Below are 22,159 nucleotides of genomic sequence, written 5' to 3'. Positions count from 1 at the left end.
TAATCAGGGTTCTGCATCGCCTCGAACCCGCAGGCCATGGCGGGGTCTCCTGAGGAAGCAGGGGCTGGGGTGCAGGGTGAAGCTGCTCGTGCCGGCCAGCGCCTGTGAGCAAAACTCAAACGGAGGAGCAGGAGGGATCGAGCTGGAGCGTGGCAGGGTTGGCCCTGCCTTTTAGAAGGCCGCAATTTGAAGAGTGCCCAGGGGCCGGAAGCCGGGGACCTAAGGCCCGCCCCGTTCCAGCTGCTGGGAGGGCTCCCGCCCCAGAGAGTTAGTTTTGCAGAGACTGGGTCTGCAGCGCTCCACCGGGTGCCGGCGACAGACGCCACAAAACAGCTGCAGGAACGGTGGCTCGTTCCAGGCACCCAGGGCCCGAGAAAGAGGCGCGGGTAGCACGCGCGGGTCACGTGGGCGATGCGGGCGTGCGCCCTTGCACCCGCGGGAGGGGATGGGGAAAAGGGGCGGGGCCGGCGCTTGACCTCCCGTGAAGCCTAGCGCGGGGAAGGACCGGAACTCCGGGCGGGTGGCTTGTTGATAATATGGCGGCTGGAGCTGCCTGGGCATCCCGAGGAGGCGGTGGGGCCCACTCCCGGAAGAAGGGTCCCTTTTCGCGCTAGTGCAGCGGCCCCTCTGGACCCGGAAGTCCGGGCCGGTTGCTGAATGAGGGGAGCCGGGCCCTCCCCGCGCCAGTCCCCCCGCACCCTCCGCCCCGACCCGGGCCCCGCCATGTCCTTCTTCCGGCGGAAAGGTAGCTGAGGGGGCGCCGGCGGGGAGTCAGGCCGGGCCTCAGGGGCGGCGGTGGGGCAGGTGGGCCTGCGAGGGCTTTCCCCAAGGCGGCAGCAAGGCCTTCAGCGAGCCTCGACCTCGGCGCAGATGCCCCCTGAGTGCCTTGCTCTGTTCCGGGACTCTTCTGGGAGGGAGAAGGTGGCCTTTTTGCGCGAGGTCAGAGGAATATTGTGGCGCTGGTTCAGAAGCGATTGCTAAAGCCCATAGAAGTTCCTGCCTGTTTGGTTAAGAACAGTTCTTAGGTGGGGGTTAGTTTTTTTGTGTTTCTTTGGGCACCGTGGATCAAGATCAAGGAAATCTCTTTAGAACCTTATTATGGAAGTCTGAAGTTTCCAAATATTGAGGGTTTTATGTCTGAAAGCAACACGTGAAAAAATTGTTTTCTTCACCCAGTGCTGTCTTCCAATTTCCTCTTTGCGGGGAGGGGTAGTTACTGCTGTTACTAAAATAAAATTACTTATTGCTAAAGTTCCCCAACAGGAAGACCACTACTTTTGATGACTTTGCAAGTTTGCTAACTACTGGAACCCTAACTTAAAAACGAACTACTTACATTTTTGATTTTCAGTTCTATTACCTGCCCAATGTTTACGTAGAAGCAGCTTGATTTTGATTCTGGGTAAGGTTGTTGCACTTCATTAAAAATACGTATCCGAAGTGAGCAAGTGTGGGTCTGTGGACAGCAGTGATTTTTCCTGTCAATTCCTGTTGCTTCAGATAAAATGTGCCAGACAGAGGCGGTGGCTCACGCCTGTAATCCCAGCACTTTGGGAGGCCGAGGCGGGTGGATCACCTGAGGTCAGGAGTTCAAGACCAGCCTGACCAACATGGAGAAACCCCGTGTCTACTAAAAATACAAAATTAGCCAGGGTGGTGGCGCATGCCTGTAATGCCAGCTACTTGGGAGGCTGAAGCAGGAGAATCGCTTGAACCTGGGAGGCGGAGGTTGCGGTGAGCCGAGATCGCACCATTGCACTCCAGCCTGGGCAAAAAGAGCGAAACTCCGTCTCAAAAAAAAAAAAAGTACCAAACAGAAATGGTTTTGTTTTCTTTTTTTGTTTTGAGACGGAGTTTCGCTCTTGTTGCCTAGGCTGGAGTGCAATGGCGCGATCTCAATCTCGGCTCACTGCAACCTCTGTCTCCCAGGTTTAATCGATTCTCCTGCCTCAGCCTCCCAAGTAGCTGGGATTACCCATGCCCCACCACGCCTGGCTAATTTTTGTATTTTTAGTAGAAACTGGGCATTACCATGTTAGGCTGGTCTTGAACCCCTGACCTCAAGTGGGCCTCCTACCTCGGCCTCCGAAAGTGCCAGGATTACAGGCGTGAGCCACCGCGGCCAGCCAGAAATGGGTTTTGGAAAAAGCACTAAACAAAATCGAACTTGGATTCATATGACAGCTCTGCTACTAACTGTAACGGGACAGACCAGTTAACCTACTTTTCTGTCTTCTATCAGCTGAGAATTAGATGATTCCCAAAGGCCCATTGAACTCTGAATGACTTTAAATACTTCTTCTTAAGTGGGTACACGGTTTTGGTAACTGATGCTAGGTGATGAATGCATGAAAGTGCTTAATGAATGAAACCGGTAAAATAGTAGGAGGAAGCTTTATTGGTAAGGCAAGGGTATACCTAATAGCTCTCTAATTTGTTGGTATTGAAGTGGTTAACTTTTGTTTTTTTAAGGGGGAAAAGCATTCTAAGAATAATGAGGCAAACTGCATATTGCACAAGAGACTGTTGTCTCTATTCAACAAATATCTTTTGAGTGTCCAGAGTCTGCCAGGTGCTGTGCTAGGCCCTCACGATTGAGTAGTGAACCAGGGAATGTCCCTGCACCCATGGAGCTTATTGTCTGCTGGGGCAGACAGATAATAAATAAGCAAACAAATCTTCTCTCTTCTTCCTCTCGCTCCATGTAAGTGTGTGTATAGGTGTATACTTACAAATTGAGTAAAGTGTTATGAAAGATTTAAGAGGAGAAACGCATTTTGGTTAGATGTTAGAGAGAGGACTCAGCAGGTGACCTTGAAACTTAGAGCTGAAGGATCAGTAGGAGGTAACTAGAGAGGCCAGGGAATGTCATGTTCAAAGGTCAGGAGGCAAGAAAGAGCATGGTGCCCTTCAAGAGAGGAAAGAAGGCTACTGTGACTGGGGCATAAATGTAGGCAAGTGTCGGGTGATTGAGAGCTCTACAGGCCATGGTTAGGTTTTATTCCTAATGCCGAGATGCCAAACATGGTGGTTCATATTTGTAATCCCAGTACTTTAGGAGGCTGAGGCAGGAATATAGCTTGAACCCAGGAGTTCAAGACCAGCCTGAGCAACATGAGACCTGTACAAAACATTTAAAAAATTGCTGGGTATGATGGTGCACACCTGTGGTCCCAGCTACTCAGGAGGCTGAGGCAGAAGGATCACTTGAGCCTAGGAGGTGGAGGCTACAATGAGCCATATTTGAGTCACTACACTCCAGCCTGGATGACAAAGTAAGACCCTGTGTCAAACAAAATACAGAGAGAATATTAATTTAAAATTTTGAAAGAGGAGTGATCTGAACTTATCTTAAAAAGATCATTCTAGGGCACGGTGGCTCATGCCTGTAATCAAGGGCTTTGGGAGGCTGAGACAGGAGGATCACCTGAGGCCAGTTCAAGATCAACCTGTACGACCTAGAGAGACTCCATCTCTACAAAAAGAAAAAATAAGTAGCTGGGTGTTGTGAGCTATTCAGGAGGCTGAAGCAGAAAGATCACGTGAGCCCAGGAGTTTGAGGCTGCGGTAAGCTGTGATCCCACCACTGCAACACAGTGAGATCCTGTCTCAAAAAAAAAAAAAAAAAATCATTCTAGGTGCTTTTTGGAGGCTGGATATGGTAAGAGTAGAAGCTGGAGATGGTCCTGTTAGGGATTCGATTCAGACTTTAAATACCACCAATGCGTTGAGTCCCAAATTTACATCACTACGTTGGATCCTTGCCCCTGAATCCAGACTGGTATATCCAACTTTAGGTTCACTTTGTATTTCTACCTGACCAATATAGAGGTGTCCAATCTTTTGGCTTCCCTAGGCCACATTGGAAGAAGAATTGTCTTGAGCCACACATAAAATATGCTAACGCTAACAATAGCAGATGAGCTAAAAAAAAAAAAAAAATCACAAAACTCATAATGTTTTAAGAAAGTTTACGAGTTTGTGTTGGGCACATTCAAAGCTATCCTGGGCCGCGGGTTGGACAAGCTTAATCCAGTAGATACCTTCAACTTACAATATCTAAAATTTTATGCCAGATTTAGTCATTTTAAACCTGCTCATCAGTTTTTCTCAAGAAGTAGTATTTTGGCTTTTTTTTTTTCTTCTTTTTTTTTGAGATGGAGTTTCGCTCTTATTGTTCAAGCTGGAGTGCAGTGGCGGATCTTGGCTCACTGCAGCCTCCACCTCCTGGGTTCAAGTGATTCTCCTGCTTCAGCCTCCTGAGTAGCTGGAATTACAGGCATGCGCCACCATGACCAGCTAATTTTTGGAGACAGGGTTTCACCATGTTGGTCAGGCTGGTTTTGTACTCCTAACCTCAGGTAATCTGCCTGCCTCGGCCTCCCAAAGTGCTGGGATTACAGGCGTGAGCCACCGCTCCTCGCTGCATTTTTGGATTTTTAGTTGCTCAGCCCAAAACTTTGGTACATCTTTGAACCTCTTCTTTCCTCCTACTCTATATCTGATCCATCAGCAAATCTGTTAGGTCTACCTCACACATATCCAGATCCTACCACTTCTCACCATCTGTGACAATTAACACCCTGGTCTAGGCAGTCATCTCTGTTAAGATTGAGTGGTTAAGGACGTCCTCTAAGGAGATGACATTCAAATCTTAGCTTAAATGTCAAGAGGGAGCTGGTTTTATAAAGATTGAGGAGGCAGCAGCATTTTGCCATAGGCTTCCATTTGATTTCCATTCCATTCTTGATACTTATGGTATATATTCAAAACAAATGCACAGAAACAGACCCAGGTATATATGGGAATTTCGGATATAGAGTTCCTAGTTGGGAAAAGATAGACTGATCTGTAAATGATGCTAGTTATCCATCATTTGGCAAAAAATAAATTCCTGCCTCCTCTCATATATATCAGATCAACAGACCTTTTCTGTTAAGGGCCAAATCGTAAATATTTTAGGCTTTCCAGACCATATGGTTTCTGTCATACTCTCCTCTATCCTTGAAGCCATAGACAATATGTAAACAAATGGGCATGGCTGTGCTACGATAAAACTTTACTTACAAAAACTGGTAGTGGGCCAGTTTAGGCATGGCCAGCACTTTGGAAGGCTAAGGCAGACGGATCACTTGGGGTCAGGAGTTTGAGACCAGCCTGGCCAACATGGTGAAACCCCGTCTCTACTAAAAATACAAAAAATAGCTGGGCATGGTGGTGCGTGTCTATAATTCCGGCTACTCTGGAGGCTAAGACACAAGAATCACTTGAACCCAGGAGGCAGAAGTTGCGGTGAGCCAAGATAGCACCACTGCACTCCAGCCAGGGTGACGGAGTCCTAAAGCAAAACAAAACAAAAGGTAGTGGGTTGGATTTGGCCCATGGGCTGTGGTTTGCCAATCCCTGATACAGAAACAAATTCCAGGTAGATAAGAGCCCAGAATGTTAAAAAAAACAAAACTTGAAATCATGTAGAAGAACAGGTAGGGGGAAAAATCCTGATCTCAGGATAGGAAGGGATATTGCTTAAAATAAGACACAGGAAAATATAATCCATGTTGTGTAAATTTGACTATGTTAAAACTTTCGCTGAGCATGGTGGCTCACTCCTGTAATCCCAGCACTTTGGGAGGCCGAGGTGAGCAGATCACGAGGTCAGGAGATTGAGACCATCCTGGCTAACACGGTGAAACCCCGTCTCTACTAAAAATACAAAAAATTAGCCGGGCGTGGTGGCGGGCGCCTGTAGTCCCAGCTACTTGGGAGGCTGAGGCAGGAGAATGGCCTGAACCCGGGAGGCAGAGCTTGCAGTGAGCTGAGATCGCGGCACTGCACTCCAGCCTGGGCGACAGAGCAAGACTCCGTCTCAAAAAAACAAAACAAAACAAAGCAAAAAACCTAAAACTTTCATACAATAAAATATACCTAAGATACTTCTAGAAGAGAAGATTTACATCCAGGACATGTATGGAATTTCTACAAGTAAAAAGTAAAAGACAAGGGACATGAAGAGGCAGTTCACAAAAGAGGAAACCAAAATGACCAATAAACATGAAGAAGAATGTTTTAACCTCAAAGGAAACAAGGAAATGAATTTAAAACATCAAATGCCATTTCAAAACTAGTAAGTTGGCAAAATTGAAAATACCAAGGATGAGAATATGAAGCATGGCTATATGAGTGCATGGAACTGGTACAGTCACTTTCATTAAAAATGCACATAATTTGTTTTTTTATTTTTTTTTTGAGACAGTCTCTGTTGCCCAGGCTGGAATGCAGTGGCATGATCTCGGCTCACCACAACCTCTGCCTCCTGGGTTCAAGCAATTCTCTTGCCCCAGCCTCCTGAGTAGCTGGGATTACAGGCGCTTGCCACCACGCCCAGTTAATTTTTGTATTTTTAGTAGAGACAGGGTTTTGCCATGTTGGCCAGGCTGGTCTCGAACTCCTGACCTCAGGTGAGCTGCTTCCCAAAGTGCTAGGATTAGAGGCGTGAGCCAACGCTCCTGGATGAAAAAAATGCACATAATTTGTTACCTAGCAGTTCCATTTCTAGAGGCTTATCGTAGAGAAATTCTTGCTTATATGCATAGGAAGACGTGTACTAGAATGTTCATCAGTTGAATGTTTAAGTGAAAATTAGGAAATAAAGTAAATATTCATTAACAGGAAAATGAGTAAATAAAGGTATATTTATAAAGGAATTAAGCAGCTAAAATGAATAAACGAGCTGCGTGAATGAACTAGAACTGGTTCAATAGTCATGTCAGATTATTGAATGAATACAGGTCAGATATGTATAGAGTGCCATTTGTGTAATTAATTTTTTTATTTTTTATTTTTTTGAGATGGAATCTCACTCTGTTGCCCAGGCTGGAGTGCAGTGGCGTGATCTCGGCTCACTGCAACCTCGACTTCCTGGGTTAAAATGATTCTCCTGCCTCAGCCTCCCGAGTAGTTGGGGTTACAGGCATGCACCACCATGCCCAGCTCATTTTTCTATTTTTAGTGGGCACAGGGTTTCACCATGTTGGCCAGGCTGGTCTTGAACTCCTGACCTCAAGTGTTCCACCCAACTTGGCCTCCCAAAGTGCTAGGATTACAGGCGTGAGCCACTGTGCTCAGCCATTTGTGTAATTTTTAAAGATGTGCAGAATAATGCCATTAAAAAGATATGTATATATATACACATTTGGCAGGGTGTGGTGGCCCACACCTGTAATCCCAGCACTTTGGGAGGCTGAGGCAGGAGGATCACTTGAGCCCAGGTGTGCAAGACTAGCCTGGGCAAGATAGCAAGACCCCATCTCAACAACAGAAAGGATAATTAGGCATAGTGGCATGAGGATCACTTGAGCCCAGGAGTTCGAGTGTTATCAGGCCACTGCACTCTAGCCTGGACAACAAAGCAAGACCCTGTCTCAAAAAAATAAAAATAAAAAGTATTTGTATGTGGTCATAGTCAAAAAACATACATGGAAGGAAAATGTCTTATTTATTTATTTATTTATTTATCTATTTTTTAAGACAGAATCTTGCTCTGTCACCCGGGCTGAGGTACAGTGGTGTAATCTCAGCTCACCGCAATCTCCGCCTCCCGGGTTCAAGCGATTCTCCTGCCTCAGCCTTCTAAGTAGCTGGGACTACAGGTACCCGCCACCACACCCTGCTAATTCTTGTGTTTTCAGTAGAGACAGGGTTTCACCATGTTGGCAAGGCTGGTCTCGAACTCCTGACCTTAAGTGAGCCACCCGCCTTGGCCTCCCAAAGTCCTGGGATTACAGGCGTGAGCCACTGTGCTCAGCCAGAAAATATCTAATTTAGTATAGTATTTATATCTGGGAAAGGAAGGGTCAGGTGGTGATTCATAGGAACTCTAAAGTCAATGTATAATACTTAGGGGGACAGAAGGAAATAAAGCAAAATGCTGATATTTGATTGTTGAGTTGCGTGTATGTTAGAAGTATAACATAGGAGATCTGATTGATAGTAGGAGAATGTTTTTAGGATGGTAAAAGTGGAACCATGGTGGTTTATTTTGGCAGTAGAATCAGTTGGTCATAGTTTGTATGTGGAAGGTAATAAATAGACCATGTTAAGGATGACTTCCGGAATTTTGGTCTGAGTAGTGGGTGGATGACAGTGTCATTCATGAGGGAAGATGAAGACTGAGGTAGGAACAGGTTTGGGAGAAGATGACATGTTCCCTTTTAGACAAGTGGAATTATGGAAGATGACAGGTAGGTGGTTAGCTATATGAATTTGAGATAAAAGATTTAGGATGGAGATATAAATTTAGGAGTAACAGCGTATCTATGGTATTGTAAGCCTTAAGAATGGGTAGGATCAGCCAGGAAATACAGATGTATATGCAGAAGAGAGGAGTCAAGGAAGCCAAGACAAGTTAATGTTTCAAGTGAGTGATGTAGTCCTTGGGCAGATGCTGCTGAGAGGGCTGCAAACCCCAGTGACCCTACAACATTTTTAAATGTTGTCTTCCTGACAGCAGTGATCAGTACCTGCAACGATCTTATTTATTTTTTTCATGTTAGTCTCCACACACTTGAATGTAGACTTTTTGAAGGCAAAATCATTGCCTTTTCTGAGCTGGGAGCGTGTCTGGCACATACCAAGCACTCAACAGTTGATGTATTGACTTCAACCAGATACTCTGAGGGCGAGTTATTTCCTGCTACTAGCCTTTCACCTTTCAATGTTTAAGAGCACAAATAGAGAGATGGGCACATTTTGGCATTTCTTATTTTGATAACCTTTTCCTGGTAAGATTTTTTAATGTTAAAAAAAAAACAAGAAAAGAGGGTTAAAAATAGTCTTACGTCAGATCCTGTAATAGAATTCACACTTGGCTTAAGCTGCTGGGCACCTTCCTATCTTGGATGTCATATTAGCTTATCTACAGCAGAATTTTTACTGTTTTATGTAATAAGGAAGCAATTATATGATTATTTTACAGACAAATTATTCTTTATCTTTTATTTTTTTAGACAGAGTCTCTCTTTGTCTCCCAGGCTGGAGTACAGTGGCACGATCTCAGCTCACTGCAACCTCCTCCTCCTGGGTTCAAGCAGATCTCTGCCTCAGCCTCCCGAGTAGCTGGGCTTACAGGTGCCTGCCACCACGCCCAACTCATTGTTTTGTATTTTTAGTAGAGATGGGGTTTCACCATGTTGGCCAGGCTGATCTTGAGCTACTTACCTCAGGTGATCCACCCGCCTTGGCATCCCAAAGTGCTGGGATTACAGGCGTGAGCCACCGTGCCTGGCCCAGACAAATTATTATACTTTGAGTGTTAGAGGCTTAGGATGTTTTCTCTTGATGCTATGGGAGGAATAAGTGGTAAGATGTGATACACAACCAAAGACCTTTCTTCAATATGCTTCTAGTAGCTAGTACTATGGATGACACATGGTAATACTATTGGTTAGCATTTGTCCTCAATTTACTGTGCTAGTTACTCTTCTAAGCCCCTTACAGGTATATATTTTTTTCATCAATAACCCTCTAAGGTAGTTTTTATTATTGACCTAATTTTATAAATCAAGAAAATTAAGACCCAGAGAAGTAAGTAATTTGTCCAAGATCACACGGCTTATAAGTGGTAGAGCCAGAATTTGACCCCAGATGTTGTGACTACATTGTCTCTCCATAAGCAGGTTCAACTCTTTTGACTGGATGCTGTTCCAAGGTCACTTCCTTAGAGAAGCCTTTGCTGACATCTGCCCTCCTGTGCCCTTCTCCAAGGCTGTCCATTGTTCTAGAACTTTGAATACTCATCTTAGAATAAAGCTGGTCTAATTTTTACAGTGTTATAGAATGGATCTCTGACTGCAAAAGTTGGTCATAATTATCTTTTTATATTCTAGTGAAAGGCAAAGAACAAGAGAAGACCTCAGATGTCAAGTCCATTAAAGGTAAGTTCTGCCCTTGGCAGTCCACTGCATTAAAAAGTGATGTGCTTTGCATTTGTGAGCTCTTTAATCCTGTTTTCTCTCTTTTGGCATTAATCATTTCTGCCTTATTTTATAATTACTTATGATTTTGATTTATTTCCCTCTTTAACCTGTATAATGCTTTAACACCTAGCATATAATAAGTAGGCTTTTTTTTTGGAGATGGAGTCTTGCTCTGTCGCCCAGGCTAGAGTGGCACGATCTTGGCTCACTGCAAGCTCTGTCTCCTGGGTTCACACCATTCTCCTGCCTCAGCCTCCCCAGCAGCTGGGACTACAGGTGCACGCTGCCACGCCTGGCTAATTTTTTGTATTTTTTATTAGAGACAGGGTTTCACCATGTTAGCCAGTATGGTCTCGATCTCCTGACCTTGTGATCCGCCTGCCTCGGCCTCCCAAAGTGCTGGGATTACAAGCTTGAGCCACCGCTCCCAGCCACAAGTAGGCTTTTTTACCTTAATTTCATTTTTTTGAGATGGAGTCTTGGTCTTATCCCCAGGCTGGAGTGCAAGGGTGCCATCTCGGCTCACTGCAACATCCACCTCCTGGGTTCAAGCGATTCTCCTGCCTCAGTCTTCCGAGTAGCTGGGATTACAGGTGGCCGCCACCATGCCCGGCTAATTTTTGTATTTTTAGTAGAGACAGGGTTTCACCATGTTGGCCAGGCCAGTCTCGAACTCCTGACCTCAAGTGATCCACTCGCCTTGGCCTCCCAAAGTCCTGGGATTACAGGCATGAGCCACCACGCCCAGCCATAAGTCGGCTTTTACTGAACCTTGTGTGTATTGGCTATCCTAGTGATTACAGTGAACCAGTGCCCTTCTTATTAATCACACATTTAATTGTTCCCTAAAAATGATTAGTTCACTCTATTTAGTAAGACAAAAAATGAAGAATACTCTTAACTGAGCAGTCTGTTAACTGTAGGAAAGCACTGACACTTGTAAGGCTTAGTTTTCTGTCATTTATCCAGAAGTATGGTTGATTACAGTTTTTGCTTTTTTATTTGGATGAACAACCTTAATTTAAAATATATTTTGTTTATTTTTTTGTTGGGATCGATACATTGTCCTTGTTTATAGATTAGAGCATGCTTTTTGAAGATGCTGTATTATTCACTGATTTTATTTGTCCAGTGTACAGAGATTGAAGTGGGAAAATTATAATGGAAATTGTTTCCATAGTCATTACATATTAATTTCATCAATTTATTTCCATAAAATCTGTAGATTGCTACTTATTTAGATTTTTCTTTCAAATGTTTTTATGTTGTATTGCTTGCATTGAGTATTTATTCTATATGCTCAATTTGCTGGAGAAGAAGACTAATTATAACTTAGGCAAGTTGTAAAATTAGGGAAAAAAAAAGGTACCTTATAGCCTAGTTTATTTATTTCTTATGTAAAGCCAGTTGGATTCCACATTAGTTCAAACTGCCTTCTTTGAGCAAAATTTGATTGGCAGTGATAAAGGCTTAAAGCCCTTCTCAAGCAGAGACCTGTAAAGACTAGATCTGACTGTAGTAGAAGGAAGGAACTTAGATGTTTCAGGCAGTGAGAACACCAGTCTTCCACTCAAAACTTTTCCACTAACAGTATGACCTTGGGAAGTTGTAACTTTCTTCAGATTCTTCATTTGTTGAATAGGGGGATTGGCCTAGCTAATTTCTAAATCTCTACTGGGCTAAAAAATTCTGTGCTTATACTCTGATTATGATAGTACATAATCTGTGCTTAACATTCACTGACTTAACCTTAGGATAATACAGAAGCAGTACAAGAAATAGCCCCTCAAGACGTTTGCAGTCTGGTTAGAAAGACAAACTTATACACAGAACAGTAGCAAATAAACCAAAATAATAATAGCTGCCATTTATAGAACACTTCTTCTGTTCTGGGCATTAGACAAAAACTGACTATAACAGTGAACAAAAAAGACTTAGGTCCTGCCCTCATTGAACTTACAGATTAGCAGGGGAGAGGAACATTAATCAAGTAATTCCACAGATGGCTTAGCCTAGATTGGTAGTGGTGGAAGTAAAGAGATCTGAATGGACTTGAAAAAAAATTAGGGGGCAAAATGGATAGAAGTTTATTATTGATTAAATATGAGGTGTGAGAGAGAGGGATATTTAAGATTGATACCTACCTTCTGGCTTGCCTAACAGAACCAAACCAGGAAATTATATGTTCAGTTTTGTGATGTTGAGTGGGAGGTGCTTTTGAGTCATTCATTTATATATGTTACATATGTTATTTTATATGCACAGTAATTTTAAGGCCTGAGTTTTAAACCAAAGGTTAGAGAGTGATTTTTTAGAGTCTAGCAAACCTAAGTTGAAATCCTGCCTGTTGAAAAGGCTGTTTACTAGCTCATTAACCTAGGGCAAAGTATTCAACTTGTTTTCATTTTTGTCTTCATCTCTAAAATGAGGAAAATATGGTCTTACAAGATTGTCCTGAGAGATAGATGAAATAATATCCAAAAAAAAAAGGTACATAGAGAAACTCACATAGTGCCTGGTATATAGTAGGTCCTCCATTGGTAGCTGTCATTATCTAGTTTTAACATAGCCTTCAGTTTGTTGAGTTAGTCAAACTACGTGAAGCATTGCAAGGAGTTCAGAGGAATTTGTGATCAACAAATGATTTCTGAAGTTTAGGGAAGACTTCATGGAAATGACACTTACCTTGTATAAAAGTTGAAGAATAAGAAAGATTTGAATGAGAGATTCTTTCTCTTTTCTCCCTACCAGCCCAGCTTCTTATTTGAGGATATATTGCGCAGAGGGGCCTTTGGACAAGTAGGGGGAGATTTTTACAGAAAGATTGAGTTGAAGGTATAGAAGGCTGTAAAGACCAGAAAAGAGAATTGAGACAGAGGAAGCAGGAAGCCACTATAGGTTTTTGAGCAAGATATTGATGCTGTAAGTATGGTGTTTATGAAAGGTTAGTCTGGAAGAGATTTGCAGGATGGAGACCCCAGAAGTTTTTTTGTTATAATACAGAAAGACTTGCACTGAGGGTGTGGTGTTAAAAATAAACAGGTAAGTAAATGTTTAAACATCTTGAAGGAAAAGTCGACAAATCTTAGCAAGTAAACGGATACAGTGAAAAAGAATGGAACCGAGATTTTGAGTTTTGGAGACTGGTGGGTTAAACAGACAGGGAAATTGAGAGGAGAATCAGACGATGATGTTTTAAGTTGATATTTAGACAGATTGTGCTTGAGATGGTAAAGTCAATGTGGGTGGGAATGCCTAGTAGCGAGTAATCAGTGATACAAGACCAAAGCCCAGGTCAAAGACAAGTCACAGATACAGATGAGGGATTTTTCATCTGCTCCGCAGAGGTGTACCCCAGGAGCTGTTGCAAAGAGTCCATGTGGAGGGTGTGAGTAAGATGTTCCCCTTGAATTTGCCAGAATTACTTTTTTTTTTTTTTTTTTCTGAGACAGATTCTTGCTCCGTTGCCCAGGCTGGAGGGCAGTGGGGAGATCGCGCGGCTCACTGCAACCTCTGCCTCTCGGGTTCGAGCGATTCTCCTGCCTCAGCCTCCCAAGTAGCTGGGATTACAGGCTCACGCCACCACGCTCAGCTAATTTTTTTTGTATTTTTAGTAGAGATGGGGTTTCACCATGTTGGCCAGGCTGGTCTCGAACTCCTGGCCTCGTGATCTGCCCGCCTCAGCCTCCAAAAGTTCTGGGATTACAGGCGTGAACCACCACACCCGGTCCCTTGTTAAGTTTATTTTGGTGGGAAGCAAAGGAGGTTTCAGCTTTAAAAAAGTTTGAAAATTATTGCTCTGGTAATAATTAAAGATTTGAGAGTAAATATGCTTTCTAGCAGAAAGAATAAAAGAAGAACAGATAGCCTCAAGAAGGGGAGCCAAAGAAGCAGGCTATATCTGACACACTGGGTGTTGATAAATGGGTATTAAAAGAATGAGAGGAATGAGCAGATAGAAGAGGAAATTAGGAGAGTATAATACCATGGAAACCAAGAAAGATAGACTATCAGGAAGGAGTGGTAAAAATAAGTTACTAGTTCTAAGAGAGATGTTAAGAGGGACCAGGGAAAGCCTTGTACAAGAGAGATGTTAAGAGGGACCAGGGAAAGCCTTGTACAAATGAGTTAGTAGCATTTTACATTATATACATCTAATTAAGAAACAATGCGAGAGTCTCACCATTCCTATAGACTCTTACTTGTACTTGTCTGAACACGAAAACGCTTTTGTTTATAAATAAGCTAAAAATTATTTTGCTCCAGTTTCTCATGAAAATAAAAATAAACCTTTTAACATTGAAAAAATAGTTTAAAGACAGTCACTCTTCATTTTGTAATTCCCACAACTATTATTGAATGACTGAAATTATCTTTATTCTGAAGCCAAAAGGGTGATACTGATATTTCTTCAGACTACTAAAAATATATTTTATGAATTTTTAGTGTGCTTTATCTTTTTTTTTTTTTTGAGATGGAGTTTCACTTCCGTTGCTCAGGCTGGAGGGCAGTGGTGCAATCTCAGCTCACTGCAACCTTCGCCTCCCAGGTTCAAAAAGTTCTCCTGCCTCGGCCTCCCAAGTAGCTGGGATTAAAGGCACCTGCCCCCCACACCCAGCTAATTTTTTGTATTTTTACTAGAGACAGGGTTTCACCATGTTGGTCAGGCTGGTCTTGAACTCCTGACCTCAGGTGATCCACCCGCCTCGGTCTCCCAAAGTACTGCGATTACAGGCATGAACCACCACGCCTGGCCTGAGGAATATTTTTCTAGGTTTCCCCCCACCCCAAGCATTTATTTATTCTGCAATTTCAGTTTTGTTCCTAAAGCAAGCAAGGTTTAAGGATTTAAAAATAATCCGTATTTTAGAATGCTTTCTGGCTTTGTTACTTTTTATCCACAGTAGAAGTTCTCAGAGAAAGATCTCCCTCTTTTAATTTAACTTTTTGGCACAGTATTTTGAGAATTATAAATAATATTGAATGTTTTCTGGCCGGGTGTGGTGGCTCATGCCTGTAATCCTGGCTACTTGGGAGGCTGGGGCAGGAGAATCACTTGAACATGGGAGGCAGAGGTTGCAGTGAGCCGAGGTCATGCCACTGCACTCCAGCCTGGGTGACAGAGCAAGACTCTGTCTGGAAAAAAAATAAATAAATAAGAGTGTTTTCTTTCCTATTTTCCACCACTTGATTAAGTTACTTTTCCTCTTAGGTATTTTTTGCTGAGTATGCTGACTTAAGAGTAATGTTACAAAATTTAATTTTTAAAGTTCTCTGCAAGCCCCCTTATGAGAGTTTTAGGCTATCAAATTGTGTTTAATTCTTAACAATTTTTTGAAAAATTATAGCTTCAATATCCGTACATTCCCCACAAAAAAGCACTAAAAATCATGCCTTGCTGGAGGCTGCAGGACCAAGTCATGTTGCAATCAATGCCATTTCTGCCAACATGGACTCCTTTTCAAGTAGCAGGACAGCCACACTTAAGAAGCAGCCAAGCCACATGGAGGCCGCTCATTTTGGTGACCTGGGTAAGTAACTATCATTTTTTATTAACTTGTAATAGAAGGATTTGAGTACAATATGTGAAACTTCTGTAATAGGATACAGAACTATGTAATTGGAAAGTGCTTTGGAAAAAATGTATTTAAAATAACAGCTACAAGTATAATGGGTAGCTGTGTTGTGTTCCTGTAAATATAGAATATAAAGCATGCCCAGTAGAAAAACAAGCATTTCCAGAAGAAATATATCTGACCACTAAATATAAATATATGAAAAAGATGTCTCACTTCATTACTGAGGGAAGTGCAAATTAAAATAATCAGTTAATGTTCCCCTAACGCATTAGCATATATTTAAAGTTTGACAATTTGAATGTCAGTGAAGATGCAGGGAAATACTCCTCCTATTTAGTGATAATATAATCTGGTGAAGACTCTTTGGAAAGCAATTTGGAAATCAGTATAAAATATGCATGTCATTTAGGACACTCTTTCTAAGACCTAGCCCTCAGATACGCTCATTCATATGCGCAGGGGTGTGTGTGTGTGTGTGTGTGTGTGTGTGTGTATGTATGTATGTTTAAGGCTATTCATTATAGTATTGTTTGTGATAGCAAAAAATTATGGACAACATATAAATATCTGTTATAGGGAAATAACCAAATTGTGGTATACGCATGCTCTGGAGTATAATATAGCCATTTGTTTCTATTTATTTTTTTTTTGAGACAGGGTCTTACTCTGTTGCCCAGGCTGGAGTGCAGTGGTACAATCATGGTTCACTGCAGCCTTCACCTCCTGGGCGCAAGCCATTCTCTTGCCTCAGCCTCTAGAGTTACTGGGACTGCAGGCATGTGTCACCACACCCAGATAATTTTTTAATTTTTTGTAGAGACGGGGTCTCACTATGTTGCCCAGGCTGGTCTCAAACTCCTGGCCTCAAGCAATTCTCCCACGTAGGCCTCCCAAAGTGCTGGGATTACAGACATGAACCACCACACCTGGTTCAGTGTAGCCATTTAGAAATCTAAAAAAGACGCGGGAAAATGTCTAAGACATGTTTAAAAGTGAGAAAAGCAAGTCACAGTATGCAGGTAAAATCCGTTATATTAAAATAAGTTCGTTCAAAACTAAAACATATGCAGGAGACCTTTATTTTGTCAGTATTTGTTACCTAAATTTCTGCACTTAGAAAATCGCATGTCATGTTGTCATAAGTTGAAAAAAAGATCCATGAACCAATAGACTTCTAATAAAATCAGTCCTTCTTTTGACATCTCTCTCTACTTTTGTGTATATTCAAACCAGAGTGTCAATGTGTTTGTGGGTCACACTTAGCAATAATACATAGCAAACAAAATGCATATAGCTCAGAGAGTAAAATTGTAAGTTTTGCTAGATCACTCATAAATTGCTGATGAGAATTTTAAATGGTGCAGACACTCTGGAAAACAGGCAGTTTCTTTCTTTCTTTTTTTTTTTTTTTCTTTTTGAGACAGGGTCTCACTCTGTTGTGCAGGCTGGAGTACAGTGGTGTGATTACAACTCACTGCAGCCTCAACCTCCTCAGGTTCAGGTGATCCTCCCTCCTCAGTCTCCTGAGTAGCTGGGACTATAGGCATGCACCACCACGCCTGGCTAATTTTTGTATTTTTATTTTTTTGTAGAGACGGGGTTTCGCCGTATTTCCCAGGCTGGTCTCTAACTCCTGGACTCAAGCGATCCACTCGTGTAGGCCTCCCAAAATGCTGGGATTACGGGCGTGAGCTACTGTGCCCGGCCTAGGCAGTTTGTTTGTTTGTTTGTTTGTTTATTTATTTGTAGACGGAGTCTCACAGGCTGGAGTGAAGTGGCCCAATTTTTGGCTCACTGCAACCGCCGCCTCCCGGGTTCAAGCTATTCTCCTGCCTCAGCCTCCTGAGTAGCTGAGATGACAGGTGCCTGCCATCATGCCTGGCTGATTTTTGTATTTTTAGTAGAGATGGGGTTTCACCATGTTGGTCAGGCTGGTTTTGAACTCCTGACCTCAGGTGATCAGCCCACCTCGGCCTCCCAAAGTGCTGGGATTACAGGCATGAGCCATCATGCTTGGCTGGTGGTTTCTTATGAGGTGAAACATGCAATTACCATATGACCTAGCAGTTGCACTCTGTATTTATCCCAGAGAAATGAAAACTTACCTTCCTATAAAAACCTGTGCACAAATGTTCATAGCAGCTTAATATCGAAAAACTGGATGTTCTTCAGCAGGTGAATGAACCGGTTCATTCATACCATGGAATACCATTCAGCAATAAAAAGGAACAAACTGTTGATACATTTAACCACTTGGATGAATATCAAGGGAATTATGCTGTCAGACAAAAGCCAATCCCTAAAGACTACATATAGTATGATTCCATTTGGATACTATTCTTGAAATAGAGAAATTAGAGAAATGAAAAGATTAGCGTTTGCCAGATGTTAGAGACAGGGAGGTGAGAGGGGTAAGTGGGTGTAGTTATAAAAGTGCAACATGAGGGATCTTTGTGACGTTGAAGTTGTATCTTGGCAGTGGATGCAGAAATCTCGATGTGATAAAATTACAAAGAACTAAAAACAAGAATGAGTACAGGTAAAACTGGGGAAATCTGAATAAGTTACAGTGTTGTATCACTGTCAGTATCTTAGAGTGATATTGTACTATAGCTTTGCAAGATGTTACCATGGGAGAAACTAAAGTGTACAAGGGATCTCTAGGTATTATTATTTTTTTAGAGATGGGGTTTCACTATGTTGCCCAGGCCGGTCTTGAACTCCTGGGCTCAAGTGATCCGCCCGCCCCAACCTCCCAAAGTACTGGAATTACAGACGTGAGCGACCATGCCTGGCCCTTTCAGTATTGTATCTTACAGCTTCATGTGAATGTAGCATTATCTCATAGAATTTAATTAAAAGAAATTGTAAACCTCACAGAAGATTAGAATTTCCTCAAGTTTGTGATGTTGACAAAGATGAACTAGTTGACACAGTAAGACTGAGGATGATGACACGACGTGCTTCAAAAAAATGATTTGAATATCAATGGATTAAGAAGAGCTCTTTTGACAAATTGATGAAACCCTCTGTCAGTTTTATAAGAATGCCCATCTTTATGATCATGCTATGAAAGCCAATTTTAAAAAAAATTTTTTGTTTTTCCTAACAATTAGCTTGTGGTTATAATTATAATTTAAATTTAGTTAAATATAAGATAAATGATTTTTTATTAAGTTTAGTTTCATTTTTCAAGGTACGATCTCAAAGCTACTCTTTAACCTACTATGAATGAATAATGCTGAGTTCGTAACATCTTTGTAGATATATCCACAGTTTTCCCTCAGAATAAGTGCCTACAAGTGGAATTACTGGATTGAAAATCATGCAGTTTGCTAAGACTTTGCTATCTGTTCCTGAATGCTCCTCCAAAAAGGTTTTGCCAGTTTACATCCTCATGACCAGCGAATGAGAGTGTTGCCTATTTTCCTGTGCCCTTGTTACTGCTTAATAATTTTTGAAAAAAATCTGACAGGCAAAAATGCATTTTATGTTAATTTGCTTTTCTGGGATTTTTTAATGAGGTTCAGTATAGTTTTTAATATTTTTATTGGCCCCTTTGGAACTAGTATCATAAGTTTTTTTTCTTAAGAATTTATGTGGTCTGGGCTGGGCGTGGTGGCTCATGCCTGCAATCCCAGCACTTTGGGAGGCCAAGGTGGGTGGATTGCCGAAGGTCAGGAGTTTGAGACCATCCTGACCAACATGGTGAAACCCGATCTCTACTAAAAGTACAGAAACTAGCTCGGCGTGGTGGCAGGTGCCTGCAATCCCAGCTACTTAGGAGGCTTGAGTCAAGAGAATCGCTTGAACCCAGGAGGCGGAGGTTGCATTGAGCCGAGATCGTGCCATTGCTCTCCAGCCTAGGCAACAAGAGTGAAAAGAGTCTCAAAAAAAAAAAAAAAAAAAAAAAAAAGAATTTACGTGGTCTGAATTGCCATTAAAAGAGATATGAGAATTATTGAGTAACAAAGAACTTTTTAATAATTTAGGCAAGTTTTGGACGATTGTACTTTGTTTAGAAACCAAAAGCATAGTATTTGTAGTTTTTTTATTTATTTTAGTTGGTAGGAAGTAAACTTTATTCAAGGTCTCTGGTACCAGTTATTGCTAAAAGTGATCGACTAATCTGTCAATCTGAAATTATTTGTTGCTGAACTGCTAATTCTTTTGCTTCTGTCTTTTAGGCAGATCTTGTCTGGACTACCAGACTCAAGAGACCAAATCAAGCCTTTCTAAGACCCTTGAACAAGTCTTGCACGACACTGTTGTCCTCCCTTACTTCATTCAATTCATGGAACTTCGGCGAATGGAGCATTTGGTAAAATTTTGGTTAGAGGCTGAAAGTTTTCATTCCACAACTTGGTCACGAATAAGAGCACACAGTCTAAACACAGTGAAGCAGAGCTCACTGGCTGAGCCTGTCTCTCCATCTAAAAAGCATGAAACCACAGCATCTTTTTTAACTGATTCTCTTGACAAGAGATTGGAAGATTCCAGCTCAGCACAGTTGTTTATGACTCATTCAGAAGGAATTGACCTGAATAATAGAACTAACAGCACTCAGAATCACTTGCTGCTTTCCCAGGAATGTGACAGTGCCCATTCTCTCCATCTTGAAATGGCCAGAGCAGGAACTCATCAAGTTTCCATGGAAACACAAGAATCTTCCTCTACACTTACAGTAGCCAGTAGAAATAGCCCCGCTTCTCCACTAAAAGAATTGTCAGGAAAACTAATGAAAAGTGAGTATGTGATTTTCTTGTGTGTACGTATGTGTCTCACTTTCTTTTTTTAATTCACTAAGCAGAACTTCAGATGAGGAATAAAATGATTGGAATCTTTTTTTTCTCTAACTACTTGTAAATTTGGGAGAATTTGGAGAGCATAGTAGAGTCAGATCAGTGTATGGAAAAGGAGCAGGAGGGATATCTGGAGTGACTGGACCGTCTAAGAAGTGTGTTATCGGAATTAGTAAATGAAGAAGGGTCAAATGTTCTACTTTTCCCCTCCACTGATTTTGACATCAAACCATCATCCACATAGCCTTATTTCCCCCCTCAGTCTTAATTTTATTAATATTTTACTGCACTTTGCAGATAAAATTTTTAAAAATTTTTTAAAAATTGCCAATAAATGACATTTATTAAGTTCAGTGCTTAGTGTATATTTGGATTTTATTTATTAGTCACAAGACCTTTATGCAGGTAGCAGGCATGATTATCTTTTTTTTTTTTTTTTTTTTTTTTTTTTGAGACGGAATCTTGCTCTGTTGCCCAGGCTGGAGTGCAATGGCGCGATCTCGGCTCACTGCAACCTCCGGGTTCACGCCATTCTCCTGCTTCAGCCTCCCAAATAGCTGGGACTACAGGCGCCTGCCACCACACCCGGCTAATTTTTTTGTATTTTTAGTAGAGATGGGGTTTCACCATGTTCGCCAGGATGGTCTCGATCTCCTGACATTGTGATCCGCCTGCCTCGGCCTCCCAAAGTGCTGGGATTACAGGCGTGAGCCACCGCGCCCGGCCTGATTATCTTATTTACACATGAGAAAACCAGGGCTTAGAAAGGTTAGGTAACTTCCTCTAGATTGTACAGTAAATGTGGACCTAGAAGCATTTTGACAAGAGCACCTGTTTTTTTTTCTTCTCTATTAGTTTAGAAATTATATACTCTTAAATTATCACCTGGGATTTTGATTAGACAGCCTTCATGTTCTTCTTTTTCATCTTAAATGTTCTTTGTGTCTTAAAGGGCTAAGTGATTTCTTCAGATCTTTTAGTTCACTCATTCTCAGTGAACTAAAATGAGGTCTAATCTGCTACTGAATCAAGTTTTCAGCATGTTATTTCCTTCCTTCTTCCCTCCCTCCTTCCTTCCCTCAACCAGGCTCCCGAGGAGCTGGGATTACAGGCGCCCGCCACCACACCTGGCTAATTTTTATATTTTAGTAGAGACGGGGTTTCACCATGTTGGTCAGGCTGATCTTGAACTCCTGACCTCAAGTGACCCACCTGCCTCGGCCTCCCAAAGTGCTGGGATTACAGGCATGAGTCACCACACCTGACCTCATGTTATTTTCATCACAAAGTTACTGTAAGCTGGGAGAAGTGGCACACACTTGTACTCCCAGCTACTCAGGAAGCTTAAGGTGAGAAGATTGCTTGAGCCCAGGAGTTTTGAGACCAGTCTGGGCAACACAGCAAGACCCCAGCTCAAAGAAAGAAAAAAAGTTATTGAATTTTTTATTTCTGTGGATCATTTTTTGTAGTTTCTTATTCCTTTCACCCTTCATTCCCACTTTTGATCCCATCTTTTATTTCTTTAGTTTTATTAAATGTATATTTGTCTGATAATTCTACTATCTACAGTTTTTGTGGACCTGACTCAGCATTTCTTTGTTTCCTCGGATTCAGACTCTTGGTGGCTTGTGATTTTAGTGATTTTTGGCCGTGAACATGTTTCTTGGACTTTTGTCTGTGGGAATTCTCTATGTACTCTGTATAAATTATTTCAGGTGTTTTGCATTTTCTTTTGCCGTGCACTTGGGGCCTGCGTTACTACCCTTCTGGTACCACTTAAAACTGAATTTTTGTCTTGGGTGCT

At 42.0% G+C, this 22,159-nt stretch overlaps 1 protein-coding gene across 6 annotated transcripts in view; it reads left to right on the top strand.

The window, feature by feature from the left end:
* Positions 1-267: 267 nt before the first annotated feature.
* Positions 268-22,159, top strand: part of AKAP10 (A-kinase anchoring protein 10) — an 84,741-nt gene continuing 62,849 nt past the window's right edge. For 2 of the 6 annotated variants that reach the window (XM_054458477.2, XM_054458478.2), the window contains exons 1-4: positions 482-745; positions 9,885-9,932; positions 15,323-15,505; positions 19,741-20,298. In XM_054458477.2, the coding sequence (XP_054314452.1) occupies positions 658-745; positions 9,885-9,932; positions 15,323-15,505; positions 19,741-20,298 (877 nt within the window). In that variant the 5' untranslated portion in view covers positions 482-657. Of the gene's footprint in view, positions 746-921; positions 1,026-9,884; positions 9,933-15,322; positions 15,506-19,740; positions 20,299-22,159 lie in introns of those variants that run through there. The other 4 variants (XM_054458476.2, XR_010124665.1, XM_063656229.1 and 1 more) reach the window with 4 other exon arrangements.

The sequence above is a fragment of the Pongo pygmaeus genome, chromosome 19 (genome assembly GCF_028885625.2).
Source record: "Pongo pygmaeus isolate AG05252 chromosome 19, NHGRI_mPonPyg2-v2.0_pri, whole genome shotgun sequence".
In the NCBI taxonomy this organism is placed as follows: Eukaryota; Metazoa; Chordata; class Mammalia; order Primates; family Hominidae; genus Pongo; species Pongo pygmaeus.
This window is presented reverse-complemented; position numbering and strand designations above follow the sequence as displayed.